The sequence below is a fragment of the Arachis ipaensis genome, chromosome B7 (genome assembly GCF_059453495.1).
Source record: "Arachis ipaensis isolate K30076 ecotype BB chromosome B7, ASM5945349v1, whole genome shotgun sequence".
Taxonomy (NCBI): Eukaryota; Viridiplantae; Streptophyta; class Magnoliopsida; order Fabales; family Fabaceae; genus Arachis; species Arachis ipaensis.
In genome coordinates, this window is record NC_142442.1 from 2173835 (window position 1) to 2192270 (window position 18436).

At 33.9% G+C, this 18436-nt stretch overlaps 3 protein-coding genes across 5 annotated transcripts; all 3 read left to right on the forward strand.

The window, feature by feature from the left end:
* The first annotated feature begins 6329 nt into the window (after window positions 1-6329).
* On the forward strand, window positions 6330-12374 carry LOC107609340 (kinesin-like protein KIN-12F). Its single transcript, XM_016311266.3, has 16 exons — window positions 6330-6720; window positions 6867-7004; window positions 7189-7272; window positions 7391-7516; window positions 7607-7666; window positions 7775-7828; window positions 7938-8030; window positions 8115-8210; window positions 8689-8837; window positions 8943-9092; window positions 9183-9312; window positions 9403-10371; window positions 10458-10556; window positions 10637-10750; window positions 10842-11627; window positions 11962-12374. Exons 1-16 carry the CDS (start codon window positions 6418-6420, stop codon window positions 12205-12207), a joined length of 3597 nt encoding a protein of 1198 aa, XP_016166752.1. The 5' UTR covers window positions 6330-6417; the 3' UTR covers window positions 12208-12374.
* Window positions 12375-13048: 674 nt separating this feature from the next.
* On the forward strand, window positions 13049-15230 carry LOC107609596 (chloroplastic import inner membrane translocase subunit TIM22-2). Its single transcript, XM_016311595.3, has 5 exons — window positions 13049-13375; window positions 13754-13818; window positions 13980-14052; window positions 14140-14193; window positions 14721-15230. The coding sequence occupies exons 1-5, from the start codon at window positions 13174-13176 to the stop codon at window positions 14969-14971; spliced, it is 645 nt and encodes a 214-aa protein (XP_016167081.1). The 5' UTR covers window positions 13049-13173; the 3' UTR covers window positions 14972-15230.
* A 1283-nt stretch (window positions 15231-16513) lies between these two features.
* KIS (tubulin folding cofactor A (KIESEL)) lies at window positions 16514-18288 on the forward strand. Of its 3 annotated transcripts, none has more exons than XM_016310912.3 (4): window positions 16514-16645; window positions 16921-17092; window positions 17282-17368; window positions 18000-18288. In XM_016310912.3, the coding sequence occupies exons 2-4, from the start codon at window positions 16940-16942 to the stop codon at window positions 18099-18101; spliced, it is 342 nt and encodes a 113-aa protein (XP_016166398.1). In that variant the 5' UTR covers window positions 16514-16645; window positions 16921-16939; the 3' UTR covers window positions 18102-18288. The 3 variants fall into 3 exon arrangements, with proteins under 3 accessions (XP_016166398.1, XP_088349948.1, XP_016166396.1); XM_088493822.1 differs by having other exon boundaries at window positions 16527-16649; XM_016310910.3 differs by lacking the exon at window positions 16514-16645 and adding an exon at window positions 16701-16802.
* Window positions 18289-18436: the final 148 nt, after the last annotated feature.

The following is an 18436-nucleotide window of genomic DNA, read 5'->3' on the forward strand; positions in this document are numbered from 1 at the left end:
ACAACTTTTATATAGATTTTAAAATCAACAGAATATATATGCTTAAAATATAGAAAATAAAATATATTTTTTGTCTTTAAAATTTGGTAAAAATTTTAAAAATACTCCTAAATTTTATTTTATTTTAATTTTGTCCCAAAAGATTTCGATTTGCATCAAATATACCTACGACGGCTAAATTTTTAAAAAATTTAAGATGAATCTAACAATAATGCAAGAAAATTATGCTTGATTTGTTTGTGTTGAGAGTTGTTCTTATAAAATTGTTGTTGAATTGGTCTTAAATTTTTTGAAAAATTAGCCGTCAGGAGTATATTTGATGCAAATCAAAAATTTTTGGGACAAAATTAAAACAAAATAAAACTAAAAAGTATTTTAAAATTTTTATCAAACTTCAGGGACAAAAAATATACTTTACCCAAATATATAATTAAAAAAATGTTAGTTTACATTATTTACGCTCTTAAGTATGATTTCTTTTATGAAATTTTATAACAAATAATCTTTGTCTCATAAATAATTATAATTTAACGATTTTTTTTTCAAAAATAATAGTAATATTTTATTCAATAAAAAATTAAATACAATGTCCAAAAGTCAAGACAACAAAAATAGAAAAAAATTTTTAAATATTCACAAATAATTGTAAGAAAAAAAATAACTTAAAAAAATAAATAAAAAAAATTAAAACATTATGCATAAAACAAAATAGATAACTCCTCATATATTAAGGATATGGATGATGAGACGTTCTTGAGCATATAGTGCATGTATTCGAATACAATTCAATAGGTCATTTTTATACTTTTGTTCTTATTATAGACCGTATTGATCTTTTGACACACTTGATATATAAATGCCGTAATTTGCGTATGAAGGTCTTAAGAGATTATTAGATTAGACACCACCACAATGAAAACTAGACCAATAAAGACTATAAAAGAGTAATATAATTAAATAGATTTTAAGCTTCTTGAGTTGAATAATTGAGAATTGAGAAAGACATGTGGGTACCATGGTAGACTTTTTAGAATATTATGAGTTGTGACAAAGACAAGAAATATGCTTGCTCAATATATTGGTGATGTGGGAATATGTGATTTTGAGAGCAATTAGAGATAAGATTATGAAAAGCTAGTTGCATTGTTATTATAATTTGGAATTTGGAATTTTGTTTTGTATGAGTAGTGTTAAAGAATCATTAGAATTATTTTAGATCAGTTAGTATCATTTATATTTATATAGTATATCTATATATTAATTGTAGAATTCTATATTTTTATTACTTTGATTCTTCTTATACCTATATATACTTCTTGTACATTGTATTTTTCAACACACTCAATAATATATAAATCATTTCTCTAGTTTAGTCTCTTGTTTCTAACATAGTATCAGGAGTTTAGGTTTTTTTTTTTTTTTTTTTTTCAGAAACAATTGGTTTCTAGCTCCTTTATCTTGTTTCACCGGCAATACTTTGTTCTCCATTTTCGGCTCCTTCCTTACGCTTTGGTTCGTCACCGCCGTCACCCTCGCAATAATTCATCTCTTGATTATTCTCCTTTTGATCTCATTCACTCTGATGTTTGGGGTTCCACTCCCACCGCTTCTATGAGATGAGCTCGATACTTTGTTGTTTTCATTGATGATTATTCACGCTTTACTCGGGTTTATTTGATGACCAATCGCCATGAATTACCTCAGATTTATATGAACTTTGCCACTATGATTAAAACTCCGTTTTCCAAGGTTATTAAGGTTTTTCACTGTGATAATGCTATGGAATACCATGATTCCAAACTCTTAACCTTTCTTGCAGAACAGGGTACCTTATCTGAATTTTCTTGCCCTAGTACGTCTCAACAAAATGGCTGAGTTGAATGCAAATACCGTCACATTCTTGACTCTGTTCGTGCAATGCTTCTTTCTTCTTCGTGTCCTAAGCGTACTTGGGGTGAAGCTGTTCTTACTGCTGTTCATGTTATGAATAAACTCCCTTCTTCTATTCTTGGTAATGTTACTCCCTTTGAGCGTCTTTATCGTACCTCCCCAGATTATAGTTCTCTTCGAGTTTTCGGTTGTATCTGTTTTGTTCTTCTTCAACCTCATGAATATAGTAAACTTGAACTTCGGGCTCGTATGTGTTGTTTCCTTGGTTATGGCACTGAACACAAGGGTTATCGTTGTTGGGATTCTCTCTCTAAACGTATTCGTATATCTCGTTATGTTGTCTTCTGTGAGCATCACATGTTTTCTCGGTTCTCCTCCTTTAAGTCTATTTCTCCTACTCAGTCACCTTTTTTCACTAACCCCAATGTTGATCTTTTTCCTAATGATGATTCTACAGGTCACCCTCCACAGCCTCCTATTTTTTCGCCTTCTCAATCTCCCGATAATTCCGGACCGGACGACGCTCCTACTCCTACTGTCATGCCTCCTCCTTCCATTCGCTGTTCCAGGGTGAGAAATCCACCTCCTCATCTTTTTTATTATCATGGCTTTTCTACTATTTTTCATCAACATGAACCTAAGTCATTTAGAGAAACCTCCACAAATCCAAATTGGCAACAAGCAATGCAGGAAGAAATACAGGCACTTGAAAAAGTACACACTTGGGACTTAGTTGATTCTCCTTCTAATCAGGAAGTTGTAGAAAGCAGATAGGCATACAAGATCAAGACTCGCTCTGATGGTTCTATTGACCGTTATAAGGCACGATTGGTTGCTCAGGGTTATACGCAAGAGACTTTTGCTCCTGTTGTTCGTCTCACATCTGTTCGAGCTCTTCTTGCCATTGCTGCGGTCAAAAAATGGTCTCTCAGTCAGATGGATGTGAAGAATGCATTTCTTAATGGAGATTTGAAACAGAAGGTCTATATGAAACCCCCTCCGGGTTATCCTTGTCCTTTTGGCAAAGTTTGTCTCCTTCGCAAGGCACTTTATGTGATTAAGCAAGCTCCTCGTGAATGGTTTAACAAGTTCAGCACTATCATATGCAGTCTTGGTTTCACTTGCAGTCCTCATGAGCATGCTCTCTTTATTCGTAAAAGTGAACATGGAGTTGTTCTTCTACTTCTGTATGTTGATGACATGATCATTACTGGAGATGATGCTGATGGTATCTCTGATCTCAAGGCGTCCCTTCAACGTACTTTTGAGATGAAAGATCTTGGTTCTCTCAGCTATTTTCTTGGTCTAGAAGTCATATCCACCGATGATGGCATCTATCTCTCTCAAGCTAAACATGTTTCAGATCTTCTTACTCGAGCCAGAATTACAGATAGTCGCACTGAGTCTACTCCTCTTGAGCCTAATGTTCGATTTACTCCTATAGATGTCACTATTTTGGATAATCCTACTCTCTATCGACAGCTAGTTGGAGGACTCGTCTACTTAACTGTCACCCGCCCAGACATCGCCTATTCAGTTCATGTACTTAGCCAGTTCTTGTCAGCTCCTCGTACTACTCACTATGCGGCAGTTCTTTGCATTCTTCGCTACATCAAAGGTACTCTATTTCATGGTCTTTATTTTTCTGTCCAGTCCTCTTTGTCCCTTCAGGCATACTCTGATGCTGATTGGGCTGGTGATCCCACTGATCGTCGTTCTACTACTGGTTACTGTCTGTTTCTTGGCGACGCTCTCATTTCTTGGTGTGCTAAGAAGCAAACGTTCACTGCTCGATCAAGCACAGAAGTTGAGTACCGTGCCCTCGCTGACACCACTGCTGAGGTTATCTCGATTTGTTGGCTTCTTGAAGATTTGGGTGCTCCTCAATCGTCACCTATTGATGTTTTTGTGACAACCGCAGTGCTATTCAAATTGCCCATAATGATGTTTTTTATGAATGCACCAAACACATTGAGATTGATTGTCACTTTGTTCGAAAACGTATTCGTATTGATGCTGTTCGTCTCATTGCTGTTAGAACACTGGATCAGACTGTTGATATCTTCACGAAAGCTCACCACCTGACTCGTTTTCGGACTATGTTATCCAAACTCAAGATGATATCCTTAGCTCCCACTTGAGTTTGCGGGGGGATGTTTGAGAATCACTAGAATCATTTTAGATCAGTTAGCATCGTTTATATTTATATAGCATATATGTATATTAATTGTAGAATTTTATACTTTTATTACTTTGATTCTTCTGGCACCTATATATACTCTTTGTACATTGTACTTTTCAACACACTCAATAATACACAAATCTTTTTTCTAGTTTAATCTCTTGTTTCTAACAAAAAAAAAAAAAAACTAATTAAGATTTTAAAGGATAAAATAAAGTAATAATTTAAGGTGTTTGTGTTTGAGCCTGGAATTGGTGCTTAGCACCAGAATTAGACTCCTTAATTCATTTTGATAATTATCTTTAGATAATATATGAAATTAAAAATCGGAAATAATATAATATAAAAAATATTATACTGACACTAAAAATTAGTCATCAGCTATATTTTTGTATATATATATATATATATATATATATATATATATATATATAATTTAATTTATTTAATTTTTAGTGTATATTTCTTTATTTTTAATTTTATTTGTATTATCTTTCTATAGTTTGATGGGTCTATGAAAATACATATTAACTATTTTATCTATTCATGTTTTTCTTTTTGAAAGACAACCATAATTAAGAGTAAAATTTTTGAACTAATTCCAATTTCATATTCTTTTTATAAGCTCAAAATTTATCACTCAATCCGATCTTATGATAATAATATGACCATATGGGCCCAAAAAAAACATTAAAAAATTATCTAAAATTAAAAGAACATAACCAATTTTATAGTTCTTATTCCTTGATGTCTAAATATTTAAAATTTATTAATTTTTAAACTCTTAAAATAAATATTAACTATTTTATCTTTTTGACACTTAAACACCAAATTTTTAGATACCTTAACATTCACCAAAAAACATCTCCCTGATATTAATTAGTATAATCAATTAATCATCATCACTTATAATAAAAACATTGCATATGTGGGGTCAACTTAGTGATCCAAGAGAATTGATGGCTATGGTTGTCTCAAAAGTGTCAACGGCTACTTATTTGAATTTACTGAGTAAAGGAACTATATATGATAGTGATAATGGTAGTGATGAAATTTCAGAAATTTTTATATATTATCGTTCAATCATGTATAGCTTTTAAATAGCAATAAAATATAAAATATAAAATGTATGAAGAAATAGTATATCCAAATGTTTTTATTTATGTAATAGGCTACTTACTAAATTAAAACTTAATTTTAAAAGAGCTTCACTCAAAATTAAAAACGTAGCTAGTATATATATGTGCTAGAATTTTATGGAGTAAGTAGCCAAACAGCGCAATGAGTAATAGCTCAAATGACATAGACTTCCCATATTTAATTAAGAGGTTGTGGATTCGAGTTTCCTATCTTTCCAAATTTTAGCCAATGAGTTATAGCTCAAATGACATAGACTCCCCATACTCAATTAAGAGGTCGCGAGTTCGAGTCTCCTATCTTTGGTTAAAAAAAAAAAAAATAGCCAAACAGCTCTTATTGACTTTTACGAAAATTTTTTTGTTTTTTAACAAAAAAAAAATTCACTTGTCAGGTTAGATATGAAAATGAAATATGCGATATATCTTAACATTGTAATTTTGGGTATTTTTTAAAATGGTGGAATATACACAAATTGGGTCCTAAAAAATCGAATGGTCTGATTTTTATATCTCTTACAAATCAGACGGTTCAATTTTAACTTCTAACACTACAGCTGTGTAAAACACTTATACAATTATATACTCCATAAATATGTCTTACATCATTCTCTCTTCCATATCTAAATTAAAAAGTGTCAAGAAATATTGGTAATTTTTTAAAATAAAAGAACAACGTTATTTTTTGTGAAAAATATTGACAGGTCTCAAAAAGTGAATAGTTAAAAATCATTTTATCGTTTAATTTTTATTTAACAACTATGTGGTTATTTGTGAAAATAGACAGGGTTTTGATTAGATATTTATTTAATTTTTATTTAAAAAATAATATATATATATATATATATATATATAATTGTAAATAAATTTGAGTTTGATTATATTAGTGATTGATTATTTAGTAAAAAGATATAAAAAGATTTTTCTATAATTTTTATATACAAATATATACAAATACATCATATTAATTTAATGATTAATTTTTAATTATATATAAAGTATTTTTTAAAAATAAAATAAAATAGTATAGGATAGTTCAGTAATTTCCTTAGCTTGTTCTTTTTCCAACGGTCATCTGAATGAACTGAACTCAAAAACACACTTCCTTCAACATTTGAATGCAGAACTCTCTCTCTCTCTCTCTCTCTCTCTCGCAACACCATTGTTTGATTCTCAATCCTTTTGCTTCCTCAGCCAAAACCCATCATCATGAAGCAAACCAGAAACGCTGGAACCGCCGAGGCTCCTTACTTCGGCACCATTTCCTCTTCTTCCTTCAAAAACCTTCTTCCCACATCATTCTCTTCCAAACTCAACAAAACCCTTAGAAACCCTAAATTTCCCAGTTCAGATGCCGAAAACACTCCCCCTACTGATCCCAACATCCAAATCAACGATCACAACCACTCATTTCCCTCCATCACCAAACATGCGCATTCAAAATCCCCAATTTCTCAACACAAAGATGCCACAGAATCTAAGAGCTCACTTGAACCTGACCCATCAGTGAAGGCAAGTTCAATTAGTTTTTAAATAAAATTTTTAGTTTGATTTCTTAAAATTGAATCTGTAGTATGTAATTCAGTAGATGAATATGTAGAAAAATTTCCTCTTTCTATTTTTGCCCCATTTTAGTTATAGTGTTGTTTTTGGAGCAGGTTGTAGTGCGAATCAGACCTACCAATGATATTGGAAGGCTTGGAGATAAGACGATTAAGAAGCTTTCTTCTGATACTTTGTGTGTTGGAGATAGGAAGTTTATATACGATTCAGTTTTTGATCCAAACTCCAACCAGGTAAAGCACTTCACCTTTTAGCTGTTCTATATTGTGATTATACTCTTAATCTTTCAATAAATTATCACTAATAATAATTAAATTAAGGGTACTTGCACGCTGCTTAAATAAATGAAAGAAAATGTTGCTTCATGCTCATTATAGAGGATAAGTGTGATTAATCTATAAGCTGCTGTGTATACAGGAAGATATTTTTCAGTCAGTGGGTGTTCCATTGGTTAGAAATGCCTTAGCTGGTTACAACACTTCCATTTTGTCTTATGGCCAGGTATTAATTGATGTTTGATGAATTATGTTTTAACCTTTTATAGTGGACAATGTAGTTTACCTTTGACGGAGTATTGAGTTTTGTTCATGTTTTCTGGTTTTTTAACTTTTTTTACCAGTCTGGAAGTGGAAAGACGTATACAATGTGGGGTCCTCCTAGTGCCATGTTTGAGGAGCCTTCAGCCCAAAGTCACAAGGGAATTGTTCCTCGGATCTTCCAAATGCTGTTTTCTGAGCTTGAAAAGGTATATACTACTCCTCGAAAAGATAATGCTAGAACTTTAATTTTATGTTTTTGTAGTTTTGACTGTTGTATGCTTGAATTACCATATTAGGAGCAGCATATGTCGGAGGGGAAACAATTCAACTATCAATGTCGATGTTGTTTTCTCGAGGTAGTTCTTTATAAAACTTCCTAGTGTGTCAATGGCTGTCGTTGCTTGATGGTATGATAGTGTGGCTTGTTCTATTTTTTTTGGCTTACTTTGATTTTTTTTTAATAGATATATAATGAACAAATTGGGGATTTACTTGATCCAGCCCAGCAAAACCTTGTGGTAAGCATATACCATCCTTTTTGGTACAATTTTCATAAAAAAAAATTACTTTACTCGCTTTTTTACTTAACTCTCTATTCTTATTGTGGCTTGGTTCAAATTATTGCAGATGAAGGATGATTCCAAGAATCCATTGTATATAGAGAATCTGACGGAGGAATATGTCACTAGCTATGATGAAGTGACACAACTTTTGATTAAGGTAGGGACTAAAAAGCTTTGAAGCAAATATTGTTGAGATTTATACTTTTATCATCTGAGCTGATTTGATCTTCGTTTGTTGCAGGGCCTCTCAAGCAGAAAAGTTGGAGCGACAAGCTTAAATTCTAAGAGCTCTAGATCACACATAATTTTCACTTTTGTCATTGAGTCTTGGTGCAAGGTATTGCCATCAAAATTCAACTTAACATGAGAGACATTGCATATTATTTATTGGAAAAGTCTAGGGGGACAGCAACTTTTCCAAATTCTGGCTAGCATGTAACCAGCAAGAAAAAGTGAGCCATTGGATGAAATCTCACACTAATCTCACACCATTAAAATCATTATTGATGCCTATTTGATGGCTACAAATCACAAAAGTTGCTGGCCCCCAGCCACTCCTCTTATTTATTTATTTGTTAGATAATTTTTGCATATGATTTTTGTAACATTATATGTGAAATCATAATGTCTTAGTTTCATCATATATTATCATAAATTGTGATAGATGATCTATTAGAATTTAGAAGAAACCTCCACAATATTGTCCTATTTAAGTTTCGGAATAGAGTATTCTTGTGTATCACATCAAATCAATGTCAATTTCATATTATTCATCTGCTCATAATTTCAACAAGTTTCATCAACTTGCTTTGCAGGGAGTATCATCGAATGGTTTCAGTAGTTCAAAAACTAGTAGAATTAGCCTTATTGATCTTGCTGGATTGGACAGGAATAAACTCAATGATGCAGGCAAAAAATGTTTAACGGAAAGCAAAAATGTAAAAAAGTCCTTATCTCAGCTTGGGTAAGATGCTATGCCATGCTACTATCATCCTATCACTAGATTTTGTCTGAATTATATTTCTGTTAGCTTATTAAAGAAACAATGTTCAATATTTCACTGGTGTAGGCATGTAGTAGATGCTCTAACTAAAGGAACATGCTCCGGAAAAGCCAAAGAAATTCCAAGCAGGAATTCCTGTTTAACGCGCTTACTACAAGAGTCTCTTGGTGGAAATGCCAAACTCTCAGTTATCTGTTCAATCTCTCCTGATAACAAGTATGTACCTGGACTGAAGAGCGTTTTATTTATCTGACGACCTAACAAATGTAAACGACGGCAATCATATTTCTCTCATGATACTTGTAGGAATTATGCTGAGACACTGCGAACACTCAGATTTGGACAGCGAGTAAGGTCCATAATAAATCAGCCAGTTATCAATGAAATAAAGGAGGATGATGTTAATGACTTGAGTGATCAAATCCGGCAGTTGAAGGTATAATTCATGTCCAAGACTTGTTACTAGATATAGTTCTTGGAGAATTAAACTGTATATCTGAGAATTATGTGTTTTCTCTTGGTGCAGGAAGAACTCATTAGAGCAAAGATTGACATTGATAGCTCAGTAGGGAGTAAAAATGGATATTTCCAAGGACATAATGTGAGGGAAAGCCTTAACCAGTTGAGAATCAGTTTAAACCGTTCTCTTCTCCTATCTCACATTGATAATGAACCCAAGGAGGAGGTAACCGTGGATGAGGAGGATGTAAGGCAATTACGCTGCCAGATTGATGAATTTTATAGTTCATGTGAAGCGAATCCTAAAGATATATCTGTCAGTGAAGATTGTGTCCAGTATTATTCTGGTGAGGAAAATTATGATACTGATATGATCAGTGGCGACGAACATGAAAAAGATGAAGTATGTTCTGGAGAAGGATTGAGTAAGCTTTGTAAGGAGGACAGTGTTGTGGCTTCGGTTGATACCTTGTATGCCTCGGTAGATGACATGTGCTCAACTAACACATCAAGGTCAATTAGATCTTCATTCAGAGATAGCATTTCTGTTAGTTCAAGCAATCGATCTCCAATACTCACAGAACCACAGTTGTCTGAGTCCCCAAAAATAAGGAATACTCATAGGAAGAGTGTGGCGTTTTCATCAAGTTGTCTTGGTAGTTGGAACAAGGTAGCAGAGGAGAATTTGAGATCCAGTAGTGATGTGTTAAGACAATCATTTAAAGAGGATGAGCATATCCGATCCTCACTACGTTCAAGCAAGGTTTTACCAGGCCCAACGGAGTCCTTGGCGGCAAGCCTTCAGAGGGGACTACAGATAATTGACTCTCACCAGCGAAATTCCGCACTAAACAAATCTTCAGCTTCATTCTCTTTTGAGTGTTTAACCCCTTGTCAAGAAATTGATAAGAGTAAGAGGTTTTCTATTGATGAAGGGTCCACAAATTTGCTTTGTGAATCTTGCCGTAGAAAAATATCCGATGTAGAGTCCAAGGAAGCACAGATTGACAAAGTTGAAGCAGACAAAGTTCAAAAAGTATGTCTGGACTTTAATACTTTCAGAATGTTCTTCAATTAGTAGTAGTCTTTTGAGCTCACTTATCTTTATTTCCTTTCTTCAAGGATCTGGAAAATGCAACGGCAAAAGCCACCATGAGGGAGAAGGAGCTAGAGAATGTTTGCAAGGAGCAAGCAGCTAGGATTGAGGAACTAAATCAATTGGTATCTGGATAATTGACCCTTACCGAATAATTATTTATGTCGTTTTGAGTTTACATCACTGATAATTGGAATATTTTCAGGTTGAGAACTTGAGAGGAGAAAAAGGATTGAACTCTATCATTGTGAATGGTCAAGATAGCATCAAGGAGACAGGAAAGGGAGAAGACTATAACTCGCTCGGTGGTGAAGACGAGGTATACCAGTAGTCTTGTAGTTTACAATATAAAGTTGGATAAATCCATTTCAAGAACCTTTTTTATTTACATTTGTTCATCTTGTTTGTAGCTTCCAAGGAGCACTTCCCCAGACATCAATTTACCCGAAATTTTGGAGGAAAAATGTGAAATCAAAGAAGTTCAAGTCCAGGAAGAATTAACTCAAAGAGACAGCTCTTTTGATGCTAATGAGAAAGAAGAACTTCTAAGGGAAATCCACAGCTTAAGAAGCAAGCTGCAATTAGGTAGTGACATAGCAGTTAAAAGGTCCACCGACAAACTGAGATCTTCATTGAGATCTATTCAACTGCGAAAAAGTGTTATATTTTCTCAAGGTAGTGGTGGTGAAGAGCTGGAGAAGGAAAGAGAAAGATGGACCGAAATGGAAAGTGAATGGATTTGTCTTACTGATGAGCTAAGAGTTGATCTAGAGAAGAACCGGCAGCGAGCAGAGAGAGCGGAGTTGGAACTGAGGTTAGAGAAGAAGTGTACTGAAGAATTGGATGATGTGCTAAAAAGATCAGTTCTTGGACATGCTAGAATGCTAGAACATTATGTTGAGCTACAAGAGAAATATAATGATTTGGTTGCAAAGCACAATGCTATAATGGAAGGCATAGCGGAGGTGAAGAAGGCTGCAGCAAAGGCTGGAAAGAAGGGTCATGCTCGCTTCGCCAAGTCTCTTGCAGCTGAACTTTCTGCATTGAGGGTGGAGCGAGAAAGGGAAGCTAAATTCTTGAAAAAGGAGAATATGAGCCTCAAGATTCAACTTCGAGACACTGCAGAAGCTGTTCATGCAGCTGGAGAACTACTTGTTAGACTCAGAGAAGCCGAGCATGCAGCCTCTATTGCCGAGGTAAGAATAATATGAACACTACATAGCATAGGACTTGTGGAATCATTCATATGATGATTTACATTTTGGACTAGTAATTTAAGAATATGAATATATAAATTATGATTTATGAGAAATGGTTGTTGATTCTTCATTCTTCATATGTTGTTAATAATGCAGGAGAATATGAACACAACATAGCATAGGATAAGTAATTTAAGGATATGAACACAACATAGCATAGGACTTTTGGAATCGTTTCATATGATGATTTCCATTTTGGACAAGTAATTTAAGAATATAAATTGTGATTTCCAAGAAATGGTTGTTGATTCTTCATAATTTGTTAATGCAGGAGAATTTTGCGAAACTGCAACATGACAATGAGAAACTAAAGAAACAGATGGAGAAGCTGAAAAGAAAGCACAAGATGGAGATGATTACCATGAAGCAGTACCTTGCAGATAGCAAATTACCAGAATCTGCACTCAAACCCCTGTACAGAGAGGACTCTGATGTGCAGCATAACAATAACAATGCAGATGATGATCAAGAATGGAGAACAGAATTTGGAGCAATCTATCAAGAGCATCATTATTAGTTCTTTCAATTTGATAAATTTCTTCATAGCTGACTCAGATCCTGCTCGGATCAAAGCAACTGAATCATTTATTTCAATTCAATTCTTTGTATTCTTTGTATTAATCTATGATTCTTATTGACACTACTAAATTTTAATCTATGACATTTGTGTTCGTTTTATTGAATGATATGTGAGATTCACATACCATATAAATCCAATACTTCATTCAAGGATGGAAGAATTATTAAATGAATTAATTTCCTTTTCATAGAAATGCATCAAAATAGCTTGTACAAACTTTAGTAGTTTTTGTTTATAACGCCCAATCATTTCTTTTCAGGCACTCAAGTTTTTTACATCATTTATTTTAGGATAAAATATACTTTTTGTCACAAAAATTTGTCAAAAATTTGTCAAAAATTTTAAAAATACTTCTAAATTTTATTTTGTTTCAATTTTGTCTCAAAAATTTTCGATTTGCATCAACAATATTCCTGATAGCTAAATTTTCAAGAAATTTAGGACCAATCCAATAATAATGTGTAACAATTATGTCTCATTTGTTTGTGTTGAAAGTTGAAACTGAATATTCTTTTTTGTGAAATTATTATTGAATTGATTCTAGATTTTTTGAAAACTTAGCCATAGGAATATACTTCATACAAATAAAAATTTTTTAGAATAAAATTAAAACAAAATAAAACTTAAAATTACTTGTAAAAATTTTAGCAAATTTTAAGAAAAAAAAATATATTTTATCCTTTATTATATTTTGGGTTGGGCCTACAAAAAAGTGAGAGCTGAGACGTATAGTTGATGGGTAAAACTGTAAAACCACGCGAAAAGAATAAACGGCGTCGTTTTATCCAAAACTTAACGTTCTCGAATGAGATAACACCGTAATAAAATTGATAAGGAGAAGAACAACGAAACCCCCAAGAGCGAAGCGCTCTAAATTCGACGACAGCCTTTACGCTTTCGTCCATGGCGACGGCGGATCCTCCGAAGGCCGATTCCGGCGACACCACCACTCAGCCACAGCTTCCGATTCAGCCTCAGCCTTCCAATACTGTATCTATTCCCAACCGTTCCGACGCACTTGTCCCTGCTGCCCCCGCCGTTTGTCTCCTCCGCTTTGTCGGAGACTCCGCCGGCGGTGCTTTTATGGGCTCCCTGTTCGGATACGGTTCCTTCTCTTTCTCTCGCACTCCTCCTTATCACAATCACACTTAATTATGCCTTTTTTTACCTAAACATTATTTCGGATTGCGTTTATGATGATTATATTGTTAGCTTTAGTTGTAGATGCAGTATTAGTGATGCTAGCAAAGTGGCAATTGTTATTATTATTATTGATTGTTGATTTGTTGGTTGATTCTTGGTTTGTATAGTGTAATTGAGTACAAGGGGATGGGTTTTGTTAGGGTTTATTCAATATTATGTTGGTTTTGAGCTGAAATATAGTGATTTCCTTTGAGGAAATAGACAATCTGACAGTTCAAATGGAATGTCATTTTTTTATGATCTTGCTGCTGAATGGTGCTTTTTCGTGGGTGCGTTTCAGGTGCTGGGTTGTTTAAGAAGAAAGGTTTTAAAGGATCCTTTGTAGAAGCAGGGTCTTATGCTAAGGTATATTTCAGATATCATCAATGCCTTCCCCTTATATTTGTTTATTTATTTCTTTAATTTTTCTTTTTTCAATGCCTTACTTAGTTCATGTCTGTGTCATGTGTTTTCTTAATTGTTAAGTTTGGCTGATAAATGTACATTATTTTCTATTGTGTTGTTAGACGTTTGCTGTTTTGTCTGGAGTTCATAGTTTGGTTGTTTGCATCTTGAAAAGACTTCGAGGAAAGGATGATGGTATGAGTGGGAACTTTTTCAGCTGTAAATGGCACTCTTGCTTTGCTAATCTTCTTCTTCTGATTACTTTAAACTTCATATCTGCAGTTATTAATGCTGGAGTAGCTGGATGTTGTACTGGCCTTGCACTAAGCTTTCCAGGTATCATTTTTTTCTCCCTTTATTTGGATTTACTGTTAGTTGAGTTCCACATTATTCGACTAATTGGAATTGTATATAAAGGGCATGACAACATTGTAATCCTTGTCATCAACTTATGTATTGTATATTTCACTTTTTAGATCTCAGCAAAAAATGCATAATATGCTCAAAGTATTTTGTCCATAGTTGGAGTGATTTTTGTGGATGTATTGTTGAATCGCCTTCATGATAAAAAGGAAAAAAGAAGTGTAAAACAAACAAGAAACTTTGTATGCCTTTTCAGATCATTGATATCGTTATGGCTTAAAATTCAATACATACGCTGTTGTATTATTTAAAGGGTTTTGGTAACAATTGCTCTAAGAATGCTACTTTTCACTGGAAAGATGAGCTTTTGATGTTCCAATCCGTTGGAATACATTGAAAAAATTCAGAAGTTTCACTGCTTGATTCCTTAATGAAAGAGAAATATAAATTTTGTTCTCTGCTCTCTCTCTTTTTAGGACTCATATTCTACTTTTCTCCAGGTGCGCCACAAGCTCTCTTGCAGAGCTGCCTCACTTTTGGGGCTTTTTCCTTTATTATGGAAGGGCTAAACAAGCAGCAACCAGCACTTGCGGTTCCAATCTCCCGGAAAACAAGTTTGCAACACAATACACGCCCACCCCTCGTACTCCCCCTTCAGTTCCCTCTTCCAGATGAAATGAAAGGTGCTTTTTCCTTTTTCTGCGAGTCACTGAAGAAGCGCAACAAGGGAGCTCATGGTACTTGGCAATAAGAAATCAGGGTATCATACTTTTCTAGCATCGTGTAGATTAGATATGCCCCTACCTTCGTTTTTGGATTAGATTTCTTGTAGCCTTGTAGCTTTATTGGCATTTCTTTTTCTGGAAATTTAGGGTGAAAGGCATTGTTCCGAGAACTTTACATGTTACTTAACCGAGTTCTAAATATTGCACTTTATCTTGTACCTTGTTGGTAGAGTATGTTGGAGAGCATAATATATGATGGATGATTCAGCTGTGAATCTGTAACAACAGGTATCTGCAATGACAATTCAGAAAACCAGAATTTAGACGGAAAGAGGAGTAGACTAGAATGATCTACCCTCTGAACTGTATGATAGAACAGAAATAGCAAGTGATGAAAAGAAATACCATGGTTAAAATAGAGAGTCAGCCTCCCTCCTAAGCCTATTCTTAATTCTCACTAATTTCCTGCCCTTCCCTCCACTCTACCGCTCCTTGTATTCCCTTGCTACTCACTCTCCAAATCATGTGAGATCACCCTTACCTCTCACCTTGTGTGACATGCAGGTAGTTAGTTACGAAATTATTCCCATTTTCACTTCTTCCCATTTTGTCCTCAAGTCTATTCCTCCTCCTATAATAAAAGGGTAGCGGCTGAATTTTTCCTGCTTTAGGGTCAGAATTAAAAGCAATTAAAAACTTCTATTGATTCAGGGTGTGTAACAGATGCATGCACTACGTGGCATATCGAAACAAATGAGTGTAACAACTCAATTAAATTTATACATATAGTTAAACTCTTGCTTCTAACTATAAATTCATCTTTGCCAAGTGATTATATCTTAATCAAGTCTTTTAGTGTTGCAGGTGGCTACCCTATCCTAAGCATCAAATTCACATATTACAACAAGCCAAATGGTAAAAGAATGTAATAAAAATGCATCACCCCGAAATTGTTGTCTCATGTCTGGGATCACGACAAATTATATACATTTGATAGGGCAAATAAAAAAATGTTGAATTTGGATCAAATTAAACGCCACTTCTTCGATGTTAAACTAAATATGCTTAGTTGGCTAATCATAGGGAGTTTTCACTCAGTCTCAGAAAATTGTCGATCAATACAGGAATTTACATACGCTGTATATACTCAAACTATTAAATATCTTTAGTATTACAATATATATCTCATCTCATCTCATTATTCTCATATAATGGGGTTACAAAATTAGTGTTAGAAGACACATGATCTTATAAGCAATCAATGTAGTTCCATCATGAGTTTTCTAACGGACGTTAAATACATACTGGTTGTAAAGAGTAAAAACTATAAAATTAGTGTGTTTTTTTTTTTTTTTTTTGGTCAAGTATAAAATTAGTGTTTAAAAATTAACTAAAACTCTACTCTTCTTTTTTTTTTTTTTTTTGAATAACGTGGAAATTCCAAAATTAAGCTAAAAATGGGACCGTAATCAAATAAAAAAGTTATTGTTATGTTTACAGGCCCGAAAGGCCCAACATAAAGAAATAAAAAACAAAGTGCAGAAACAAAAAATAAAAAGCAAACTAAACGGTGCGTTTTAGTGAGAGTGTAGAGCAAACTGCAAAGGTTCGGTTTTCAGTGTTCATCGAGTAAAGCAGTTACCGTCTCTATTTCAGTCTCGCTCTGAATCTCCACCTAAATTCAATTTTTCTTACTCCTAGTAAGTTAAGTTACTACCTTTGCTTTCTTCTCGTCATGTCATTATCATATTAGATCTCAAGCATTGGAGCTATTTTTTGACTCTTCGGTTTTTATTTATATATATTTTTTTTGGAATTGGAAATACAGCTTGAGCTTTTGAACTTACTGAAAATGGAGTATAATATTGCATTGCGATCTTTTGCTTTTATTGAATTTGATTTGGAATCAACTTAGCTTTAGTAGTTAGGTGAAAGCTGATGGTTTTTAATTTGGGACATTTTTTTTTCTTTTTAGGTTGCAGGATCAGGATCCAATGGCTACTTTGAGGAATCTAAAGATAAAGACAAGTACTTGCAAACGCATAGTTAAGGAGCTGCATTCTTATGAGAAGGAAGTTGAGAGAGAAACTGCAAAAACTGCTGACATGAAGGAGAAGGGTGCTGACCCTTATGATCTCAAGCAGCAGGTATCTAATTTCAATTTATCTATTTATGCAAAAATAATATGTGATTGTTTTTAAATATAGTTATTAAATTGTACATCTTAGTAGGGCGTGGATTTGCCTCCTTAATTTTTTTGGGAAATCACTAAGGTCAGTGATGATATGGTGAATAATGATTGCAAGTTTTGTTTGTTGACTTGATATTTTGGACAGGAAAATGTGCTGGCTGAGTCTAGGATGATGATTCCTGATTGCCACAAGCGCCTTGAGGCCGCACTCGGGGACTTAAAAGGAGCATTGGTAATGTACATTTTCTGGTTTTCTTTTTCCATGGTTATTAACTTATGCCTTAGTTTTGTGCTGTTTTCTCATGTTGCAACTTGCAAACTTTTTACATGCTTTGCATTTCATGCCTTGGCTTTTTGTTTCCAATGGATGATGGTATCGGTACCCATTAATGATGTTATGAGTTGTGTTATCTTTGAGTTGATCAGTGTGGTATTTGTTGATTTGATTCCTGCAAGTTCCTGTGTGTCCCTTCATTTTTCTTCATTTAATCATAATCTCAATGTGATAAACAACTTATTTATTGTATTAGTGGAGGATTGAGGCACTGCTTTGATTGGTACTCTGCTAAAAAATTTGATAACTAAAAATCTTTTCCAAAATGTATTAAACTGAAATATAGAAGTTGACAACTAAAGAGAAATCTATTGTGCAATTACTTTTGTTCTCTTAAGCAAGCCAATGAAGGTTCATTTATTTGTTTGAAATAATTTGTACTTCTTTCTTCATTATGTTTGATCTATATTTTTGTTTTGTTTTCTCTGTTTTCAAATAGCAAGTCCAAGTTGCGCATATGCTTGAAATTGAGTCTATATGTTATGCTTCTGATTCATGGCATGTGGGCCATTTTTATGTCCTCTTTCAGGCTGAGCTAGAGGAATCAAATGAGAAGGAAGGTCCTGAAATCGATGATGCTCGAAACACCATTGCTGAAGTTGAGAAAGTAGTTGGAACTACTGAAGCTTAGCTAGGTAGTTTAACCACTGCTTTTGATGGTAGAAATTGAGCTTGTATTACATAGCTTCCATCTCACAGAAACAACCGTACATGGGGATAGGTTATGAAACTTGTTTAACAAGATTTAATCTTCTCTAGTTATGTGCTGTTGAACATTTGAAAATGAATGAATATGACATCTTCTATAAGCCTCATAACTATGCATCATTTTCCAAGTGTTTTTTCAATCAATCATGTTACATTTACATAAAAAATCAGCTACCAAATCATATGCTAATATATAAGGCTTTTAACCCAAATAATAATAAGCCTATAGTCATTAACCTCATACTTGTTTGGGAACTT

Bases quoted from the DNA above. Each gene is read 5' to 3' on its own strand.
- LOC107609596 (XM_016311595.3), top strand. From the start codon at position 13,174: ATGGCGACGGCGGATCCTCCGAAGGCCGATTCCGGCGACACCACCACT. The intron at 13,376-13,753 runs GTTCCTTCTCTT...GGTGCGTTTCAG, and splicing joins GGGCTCCCTGTTCGGATACG to GTGCTGGGTTGTTTAAGAAG. The intron at 13,819-13,979 runs GTATATTTCAGA...TTGTGTTGTTAG, and splicing joins AAGCAGGGTCTTATGCTAAG to ACGTTTGCTGTTTTGTCTGG.
- KIS (XM_016310910.3), top strand. The intron at 17,093-17,281 runs GTATCTAATTTC...TATTTTGGACAG, and splicing joins CTTATGATCTCAAGCAGCAG to GAAAATGTGCTGGCTGAGTC. The intron at 17,369-17,999 runs GTAATGTACATT...GTCCTCTTTCAG, and splicing joins GGGACTTAAAAGGAGCATTG to GCTGAGCTAGAGGAATCAAA.
- LOC107609340 (XM_016311266.3), top strand. From the start codon at position 6,418: ATGAAGCAAACCAGAAACGCTGGAACCGCCGAGGCTCCTTACTTCGGC. The intron at 7,667-7,774 runs GTAGTTCTTTAT...TTTTTTTAATAG, and splicing joins GTCGATGTTGTTTTCTCGAG to ATATATAATGAACAAATTGG. The intron at 9,313-9,402 runs GTATAATTCATG...CTCTTGGTGCAG, and splicing joins ATCAAATCCGGCAGTTGAAG to GAAGAACTCATTAGAGCAAA.